This window comes from Miscanthus floridulus, chromosome 8, assembly GCF_019320115.1.
Source record: "Miscanthus floridulus cultivar M001 chromosome 8, ASM1932011v1, whole genome shotgun sequence".
NCBI classification, from domain to species: domain Eukaryota; kingdom Viridiplantae; phylum Streptophyta; class Magnoliopsida; order Poales; family Poaceae; genus Miscanthus; species Miscanthus floridulus.
This window is the reverse complement of record NC_089587.1, coordinates 82,576-92,130: the sequence shown is the minus strand read 5'-3', so window position 1 is coordinate 92,130 and position 9,555 is coordinate 82,576. Positions and strand designations below refer to the sequence as shown.

Genomic DNA, 9,555 nt, shown 5'->3' with positions numbered 1-9,555 from the left:
ATCAGAAAATAAGCTTCCTTCTTCATGCTCGTTTAGGATCCAAGCTCAGATCGAGGGATATGGCCTAATGCTCCGTGATGTAGGTTTCGTGTATATCTGCAGATGTTAAGACATGTTCCCACTTCTTTTGTGTTGTTTTTGTTGGTAATTTTGTTTTAGTGCTAATGACTTGCCATCTTATTATGTTTTCAGTTTAATATCTGCATGGGTCACATTCGGGAACTTGTAAGTATGATTTTGTAGACATACTGCTATGTTTATGCTATATACTACTTCCATTATCCAAGTAGTTTCCACTCCCATCATTGTTGTCTTGTCTGTTTGCCTTTAGGTCGTAGATGGTGGCGAAGGCGCAGTTTTAAGGAAGCATTTTACTGATGCAGTTTACAGTAAGGTTAGCTAACGGATAGTCTACAGTTACTTTGCTGGGTACCTGGCCTGAAACTCTCTGCGCATGTTCTATGCTACAATGAAATTGTAACAAATTTGTTTTTCAGATCCCAAGACCAAAAATGTATGTGGATTATGCCAAAAAGAAGCTTGAGGTTGCTCGACGCATCCATCTGATTCCTGGTACAGGTTCCCAAGCCACTTTATATAATGTAACCGCAAGTGTATATTGGATTCCTAAAGCTCTTACTGATAATGACCCTTTGCAGGCATGGGCTTGCCACAGAGGATTGAAAACCGTCAATCCGACAGTGAAAATAGGACAGTCCGTTAAGTATCATGTGGGAGCCTGTACTCACAATGCATCTATTATATATGGCACCTGACTGAGCACAAGGAAGTCTAACTATATATTAAGCTGTTATTGCTGGTTTTGAAAAGAAAAGGTCGCACTTATTTGGATATATAACTTATTGCCGTGCTGATCTAGAACCTAGCTAGATGACTGTTATCACGGCAGATATCTCTTATTTGGATATATAAGTAATGGACTATGTGTGAACAGTACTTATTGGCATTGTTTTGTTCTCTCTCTCTATTCATTTCTTACAGCGTTGACATCTGTTGTATCGATGCACATCCTTCGTCCTCTGTATGATCGATCTCGTGTTTTCTTTTTCTTTTTATACCAAACAAGAACTTTTGGGATTCGGTCGGTTTTGTGGAATTGGGACGTCTGTGGGTTTGGTAATCTTATCTGCAGGAGACTTACTATTCATGTCTGTCAGTTGTTCGCTGGGCAGGGATAGCGTGCAGTTTTCTCACGCCTGAGCACTGTTTGCCTAAACAATTGTTTAGCCTATTTACACACCGTTTAAACGCTACATGGTGGTACATCGTTTTTGTTTAATCAGTTGTTGTGACCATTTAGCCTGTTTAAACACCTTGAATAATAGGCTAAACGGCTATTTAGCGTTTAGGATAACACTCTGACTGAGTGAGGTCCAAGAGCAGAGGAGGAATTGCAGCAAACAAAGGGTAAGGATCAGCCGGGCTCCCGACGGATCCGGCCCCCTACTGTAAGGCTCCGGCTGTGTCAGCGGAGGGAAAAGGAGTCGAGAGGAAAATAGATTCGATGAACAGTACAGCTACAGTGTGCTGTGTCATAGCTGTCAGCGGAGCCGGAGCCGGCGAATCCATACCGAAGGGCCTCTTAAGGCTTTGCAGGGCTAAAGAAAATGGTGGACTGGCAGAAGTCAGAACAAAGCACTGATTTTGAAGTTCCTTCATAAATTCTACAACAGGGTTGACACTCCACGGGTCAAGTTTACTTGGGGATATTTTTGCATCAGAACAACCTCACGCTCTATATGATCTTTTGGATGGTTTGGATATTGATTTTTCAAACTTGGATCAATGAAAGTTTTTCAAAATTAAAGCTGTTGAAGAAATATTTAAGGTCCGGAGCAACTCAAGAAAGGTTTACGGTTTAGCAACATTATGTGCATTGAGAAGAAATTATTAGATGGGATTGATAATGACACTACACTCTTTAACTATCACCAACGAAACGATGAAGATGAAGCCCTCCCCACTTGAGTAGGACGTTGGTTGATCCAATGTAGAGGTTGAACGTACGGTGACCACTTGGGCGTGGACCGTGGCGTGGAGGGTGGCAACAGATTGATAATGACCTGTTTTCTGTTGAACCATTAAGAAAATCAGAGAAACATGCTTCACAACATCAAGGTAATACTGCACAAATACAGAATTGAGCTAGGTCAAAATAACCGATGAAGCATCGGTAAAACAGTGGTATGAAAAAACAATAATTAGTTAGACACAATTTCTCATAATTGAATTGTTCATTTTGTTTTTGTCGCATAATCTGAACAATGGATAACAAGATTAGTGATCCAAATTTCCCAGCACATCTTTATTGTTAACATATATAAACAAAGAAAGACAGGGTTGGTTTTCATACTCACCAGGAACCTAAAACCTGACTAGTATACTATCATTATTAATATCCTTCAGTTGCTCCATCTCTTCTAAACTAGCAATTCCAGGATCCACATAACACAACTGGTAACATGACATGTACACCAGATAATGTATTATATAAGTGTACAAATTCATGTAAGCCTTCTCAATTTCATGTACTTTGTGACATTTGATGTACCTGATATTGTGGCTCCCTGAGCGTGTCGACACCTCTCTTCACCAGACGCTGCCATCCCTTTTTGCTTCTTAGAGACCTTTCTAGATCTGCAGTTCTCTGTGGTATTAAAGGAAAACATTTGAATACCATACTAACAGAGAAACAGCAATTCAAAGTCTACACTAGCAGTTTCAGAATGGACTATGCATACAAAATAAGGATCCAGAGCAAAGAAATATAATCCACAATATGTTGCAACACATCAAAACAACGACTTTGGTACAACGAATGTTGGCATGTGCTTTTGAAGTCTAAGCTGCTGCTTTCTCAATCAATATCACAAGAGTCTATTCACATGGGAAGCAAGAGGGCCTGAAGATATTCTATAGAGCTAAACATACATCCACGCCGAGCTAGACACCAGATGTTCAGTTTATGTTGGTGGTCAAGTAATTGTTCAGCAAAAAGCATGAAGAACGAAAAGTCAAAAATACCAAATAGCGCAACACTCGCTGAGCTTTGAAACCAACAAACTTACACCATAAGCTGATCTTCAAATAGACTGTGAAATTAAATACAATTAACTGACAACTAAAGGGAAAATAGTTCACACCAATAAAATTAATGATAACTGTAACTTACATGGCCAGGATCTAAAATCAAAAGGGTGTATTGTTCTTGAGATCCACAATGACCCATTTTCTTTTGAATCCCAACTATTGTCCTTGAATGACCTTGATGTTGAAAATACAGTGGCCTGTGAATGGCACCTACCTCGTTATTAGTTACACTATAACAAAGTTACTTGTAGATACTGTAAGCATTTCAGATTATGGGATAGAACATCTCTCAAAAGGGAGACATATAAGCTCTTACGTTTTATTGCTGACAGTGACACGCTGTGTGGCAAATCTATCAGAACGCTCACTTGCAAAGTAGTTACAAACCCAGTCAACAAGGACCTGTCCTCCTCTCATACTTTGAGCATCCTCTTGACAAAGTTCAGACGATGATTTTGGAGAGTTATTCTTTATTAAGAACTTGTCCATAGGTCCTTGTACTTGACTCGCTGCACGCCTTCCGTTCTTACTTTGGAGGTCAGATGATTCTGTGCTATCAAAATCTACAATCCTTGCGCGGAGGCCAAACGAGCGGAAGAGGGTAGCACATTCTGTAGTCCCTATCCATTTCTTGGCACCATAAACTTTGTTATGAAAGTGGCTGGAGCCAATCGTATCAAACTTTTTATCCCAAGCAATCTCAAGCCACCTCTGGAGTGAAGGGATGTCAGGAACAAATCCAGAACCACCAAATAATACTACTCTAGCTTCTGGTCTTTGCTTCAATAGATGAGAGCTCAGCATCTGAATATTTCTCCATCCACATCCCCATCCCTTATCTTCTGATGAAAGACTCTGATGATGCTCAATATAGCCTGATATCATACTCGTCAAGGAACCAGCTTCTGACTCCAAGCAGCCCCTCAACAAGCTCATAATACCGCCTTCCACTTCTTGAACTTTGCTTCGAATTTGTGCTCTGATCAAACAAGAGATTTGTTCATCCAATATCTCGCTGTAATGGCGTGAGTATCCACTATGACTCGATGAGGCCCCTAGAGTATTGGAGTCACTGGTGAATGATCCACTATAACGTTTTGGGTCATTCTGCACAAAAGATCAGCTGAATTATAACCCTGCCAAAACAAGGAATGCAAAACATCAAGTACCAAGGCATTTCTGGACTAGTGGATCACAAACCAGGATAATTAGAACAGTATTTCACTTTCTGCTGAAGTCTAAGCATATCTCTGATGAAGGTTTTAACAGCAACAGCACTAGGAGGTAAGTATGTGCGTCTTTCAAACAATACATGTGAACACTGTAAGGCGCCCCTACTCCCCACACAGAAATTGTACTACTGAAATGAATAATGATCCACACCTATATTATTCTTATACGAAAGGGATAAACTTGTGAGCAGAATATTTCCACGGTATCTTTACTAGATTCAGCAAGTGCTATGCAGAGAAAACCTTTCAATTATTGAAATGGACCATGATCTACAGCTACTATTATTAAAACAATGTGAGAGAAAACAGCCAAAGCGAGATTATTACCATGGTACCTGTACTTGATTCAGCAATTGCCATCTGATGTGCTAATTCCATGTCCCTTTGGAGTTGATCATCATCAAAGTGGCTATTGGCATGCCTACAAATGATTATGGCAAACATTGCATAAGATAGTGGTATGTTGTGTATAATGCCAGGGAGAAAAAAAAGAGGGGAGGAGACGCTCAATTGCAGAAGCATGGAGAAGAATCCGCCATTACCATTCCAGCTCAACCGTGAGAACTTGTATATTGCAGATGGGACAGGATGAGATCGTCTCCATAGGAATTCTCCTACAGTTGGGAAAACAATGGGGGAAAAGCATCAGGCACAGAAGTAGGAGCCAAATATTAACATCACACATGGTGTAGTAACCCTTTAGCGAGTAGAAGCATATTAATCTCTCTTTGAAAAGTCAAATAAATAGAGGCAGCAGTTATGAGAGGTATCAGGATCAATCTCCTACACAGACTTGAACAAAGATATATTAGTGTGAGCATCAAAAGGGGAAGGAAACTGTCAAGCTGTACTATTAGTATTATATATAATGTGCAGATGTGACGGGAACATTGGACCAGACCTGAAAAACATCTCTGGTGCGTGCATAGCACAGAGCTTAACTAGAAACAGTGTTGTTCCCTGCCATTTTAGTTGTTACAGTACTACTGAAGATCTCATAAACTCATAGTGAGCAATCAGTGTTGAACTAATCGTGAGTTCGTGATCAATCAGTGTCATCTAGTCTAGACTTTGATGTGAGTGCCAAATACACAATCAAGGTGTATCATGCATGAAGCCAGAATAGGGGATGAACAATGAGTGGGGCACTTGTACAGTTAAATATGTTTATAATAAGAACAGTGGTGTTCCTGTAGCTGTTGAAATCTTTTACATATGAATCCTGCCTCCAAAAGCTGGCCAGCCAGCGAAGCCGTTCGATCGGGCGCGCGGACGGCCCAGATCGGGCGAGCCGCGGTCATTTTGCCAAAAAAACCCTTCTGTTTTTCTAAAATCAACCCGCGCTCCAGAGACCCTCTCAGTATATTTTTCAAAGAACACCTCAGATTATTTCGAAATCAACCCGCAGTCTGCGAAAGAATAGTTCGCTCTGTGTGCAACGCGCAGCTGCTTGCTTTCTCAAGGCTGCCCTGGCCCTCCTTTTATGCTTCTCCCTAGACTGCAACTGAGCTAGAGCAGCGAGGTGGTGCTAAAACTGCTAATGCCTCCGAACTCGACTGTTTCACTGCAAACTCTGCTGTGCGGCCGCGGCTGAGCGACGCGAATTGGGCCTGGCCCGTTACTCCATGAGAGTGCCATTCACTCCTCACAGCGATTGATGCTAGGCTGGCCCAGCAAAAGATAGGCCGTCACTCCCTGGGAGTGCCAATTCTTGCTCTTTCTCTAACTTTCCACGTCTTTTCTTTTTTTCCCCTTTCTATAGACATTTCGAGGTTGAAGAAAATGCTAAATACGAGGTTATACGAAACTACTTAGTCACCAAAGCGCATCACATATTCACATCAACATGTTGATACATACGTTGGTTGGAGAATAAATAAGATTTCCTTTGTGTACTCAAATATGTGGTTTTTAGTTCAAGGGTTGCCTACAAAAAATAGAAGAGCATTTGGTAGCTATAATAAGTATTTTATAAATTATTACAAAAAATACAGCTTTGCGTAGTACTCCGTACTGCTTTGCTTGTATTTCTTTCTTTTCCATAATAGTATAGTAGTATTGCTGCCAGCCCTTTTCTTTTTTTTAAAAAAAGAAAAAGATCCTAGCCATTCTTGATCATGGGACGAATAAATGTAGCTCCTACCAACTCATCAAGATACGAAGTTGATCTGAAATCCTCATGAGTAGAACTATGCAGTGCATCCATAATATGGCATGTTTTAGTAAGAATTTTTTCATATAAACTTTTACCTATACTTTTTAGGGGTAAACAAAATTATACCTTCACGATGATAAAGTCTCGAAAATACATAAAAAACATAAAATGAAAAAAAAAATTGCTGAGTTTCTCATCACTGCACCTATATTCTTATTGCCACTGGAATACTAGTTTGTATTTCTCATAAGAGCTAGAATAAATATGCTACTATTAGTAGCAGATATGCTTAGCAGGTCAGGTCTCTGTTCGAAGCATGATGAAGTAGCATAGCAATGTTCAATGAATACTGATTACGTTTTCGTCCATCCCAAGCAGCAGGCATGAATTTGCAAAGCAGAGGACTCTGCAGAAAGGAAGATATGTGCGCGGGTAGATAGGAGTTGAGGAGAGTAGATCGAGAAAGACGCATACCAATTCCAGCGCCAACTGATGCTAGCAGGGGGAGCAACGGAGAGGGAGACGTGCGTTCCCCAACTCCAACGCGGGCGAGTGCGGATCGGAGGGAGGACAGGCTGCTCCTGGCGGTGCGAAGCGGAGGGCCGGCGGCGAGATTGGAATTGGGGGGCGGGGTTTTTTGCGTCGGCGGTGGGCGAGGAGGAGGAAGCCGGCCAGAAAGGGGGAACGCGAGGGAGCCGGCCGACAGACGAGAGCAGCGCGGCTTGTTGATGGGCCTAAGGGGGGAATGAGGCCAGGACGATTGGGCTCACAAGCTGAGACGTATGGGCCGGAGTGTGTTTGGTTTGTGCAAAGTCACCCATGCCTCACGAGCTCACCTCATGAGTTTTGTTATTCTCAAAACAAAAAAAAAAATCACATGAACTTGGGTGGAAACAACTCATTCTCTGTATACTAATTATTAGCTCATGAGAAATTAGGTGGTGATGGATCAACCATTCTATTCCACAAACCAAATAAAAAAAGTGAGGAGTGAGAAGAATATTGACCATCTCATCCCTTGAACCAAACGCACCCAAATGAGCAAGTCCAAGGTCAAACTGAGTACTAGGTCCGATTTCGGCCCACCCAAACCTTATGCAGGCCGCACGGATATTTGAGGAGGTCCAGGTAACCGAGGCGGGTCTCAACCCACATTTTCATTGGAGCAACTGCAAGAGTTATATCCTTTCTAATTTAATTTATACGATAGGAATAGAGATTTTGTTAAAGAATACCCTCCAACGACCTCCTTAATTCGACCTCCAAATATAGATATCCTTTATTTTGGATTTTTCGCTAGCCGAAGATACAGAACAAGGATGACTCTCTAGAATGCGTACAAGATATTAAAAAACTTTTGGAGGACACCAAGATATAGAAATCGATTGTTACTCAAATGACTCTCCAAATAATGGTTTAGAGAGTAAATTTTAGAAAGACTTTTGGAGACGCTCTTACATGATTTTGTGATCTGTTGTGCTATATAGATTACATAAATACACATGGTCACACTAGAGTGCAACATGTTCGATTCAAATACAAGACAATGATCAGGACCTATTAGTATAAACAGTACCAAACTACTGATCAGGTAGGTGTAGGTGCACACAGGAGCGGACCAAAAAATTGAGATAGGAGGGACAACTCCAACTGAGGGAGCCATACCTTCATAAATGAACTAATAAACACAAATATTTAAGAAACTAATGCGAGATTAGTAGGCTCTTTGAGGGGGAGGGGCGCAGCCCCCTAACCCCCTCTACCTCAGCCCTTTGTGCACATTCTAGAATACTAGTTGAGTACCCGTACGTTGCAATCGGAGCACAATATTAAGCCAAGGTATAAAATTAACCCAATTTTTTCACTGCTCCAATCATGAATTCATGATACACATACCAGAATGATTACTTTTCTTTCATAATACAAAAGCACATGATTGAGGAGCAAATTGTCTAGCTCGTTTGACTAAGGCCTTGTTTAGTTCCTTCCCCTAAAGTTTACTTTCTATCCCATCGAATATTTGGACACATACATGGAGTATTAAATATAAACTAAAAATAACTAATTGCACAGTTTGCGACTAATTTGTGAGACAAATCTTTTAAGCCTAATTAGTCCATTATTTGACAATGTGTCGCTACAGTAACACATGTGCTAATGACATATTAATTAGGCTTAATAAATTCGTCTCGTGGATTACCGACGGATTCTGTAATTTATTTTTTTATTAGTATCCGAACACCCCATACGACACCCCAATATGACACCCGATGTGACGCCTCAAAACTTTACACCCTGGATTTAAATAAGGCCTAATCCATGAGCATCTTATTTAAGTAGCCAAATATGAAAGAAAATATGTTCAAATATACCATTATAGTTAACCTAAAAATAATTCATAGGTTATCCATGGTGACCTATCAAAATTCAAAGTCAGCATAAATTTTCTTCCTTATCCATAGTATGGGCCATCCTCGTAAGTCATTCAAGAATGATCAGATTGTTGCAACCAGCTACAGAGTGATCATATTGTTGCAGCGTGCACAAGAATGATGAGATAGGAGTGGATTCAGTTGAGATAAAGCATACTACGACAGTGCGACCTATCGGGAAGTAGCAGCAAATAATACCTTAGTCATCTTGGCCTTGACCAATAAAAAAAAAATTAGTATTATGATTGTCTCATAATAGTGACAATAGTCAACCATAAATTATTATACAGTTTAACCAAAAAAAAGTAAGGTCGCATCAGCAATAAAATTGCATAGTTAACGTTTACAACTATGTATAACTGCCGCTTGAGGTCGTCACGCCCTAGGAAGTGTTCGGCTAGTATGGATTATTTACTGTTCATGCTGGAAAACATTGTTTATGCTGGAATGTTGTGAGAGAAAGTACTACTCCGGCTGGAAAAATAAGCCGAACAAGCCGACTTCTTTCCAAGCCGAACACAGCCCTAGTGTCTGACATGTTATGGACCTGGGTACCATGAGTCCTGTGCTTGGACGCTGGCCTCCATGATGGCAGGGTCTTAGTGGTCTCACCATGCCACTACCA

The 9,555-nt window shown here is 40.8% G+C and overlaps 1 protein-coding gene across 2 annotated transcripts; it reads right to left on the bottom strand.

The window, feature by feature from the left end:
* Window positions 1–1,803: 1,803 nt before the first annotated feature.
* LOC136470803 (uncharacterized) lies at window positions 1,804–7,188 on the bottom strand. 2 transcript variants are annotated; one of them, XM_066468535.1, is made up of 8 exons: window positions 6,973–7,188; window positions 4,886–4,957; window positions 4,671–4,764; window positions 3,428–4,218; window positions 3,194–3,308; window positions 2,573–2,668; window positions 2,379–2,475; window positions 1,872–2,091 (listed from the first exon to the last, which is right to left on the bottom strand). In XM_066468535.1, the coding sequence occupies exons 2-7, from the start codon at window positions 4,945–4,947 to the stop codon at window positions 2,386–2,388; spliced, it is 1,248 nt and encodes a 415-aa protein (XP_066324632.1). In that variant the 5' UTR covers window positions 4,948–4,957; window positions 6,973–7,188; the 3' UTR covers window positions 1,872–2,091; window positions 2,379–2,385. The 2 variants fall into 2 exon arrangements, with proteins under 2 accessions (XP_066324631.1, XP_066324632.1); XM_066468534.1 differs by lacking the exon at window positions 2,379–2,475 and having other exon boundaries at window positions 1,804–2,091.
* Between the last annotated feature and the right edge of the window lie 2,367 nt (window positions 7,189–9,555).

What these genes read in the sequence shown, in the direction of transcription:
- LOC136470803 (XM_066468534.1), bottom strand. Translation starts at nt 4,947, where the DNA reads ATGGAGACGATCTCATCCTGTCCCATCTGCAATATACAAGTTCTCACG. An exon ending in GTCACTGTCAGCAATAAAAC is followed by an intron (nt 3,309 to 3,427) that starts GTAAGAGCTTAT and finishes TGCCATTCACAG; the next exon opens with GCCACTGTATTTTCAACATC. An exon ending in TCAGGGAGCCACAATATCAG is followed by an intron (nt 2,092 to 2,572) that starts GTACATCAAATG and finishes ATGGTTCAACAG; the next exon opens with AAAACAGGTCATTATCAATC.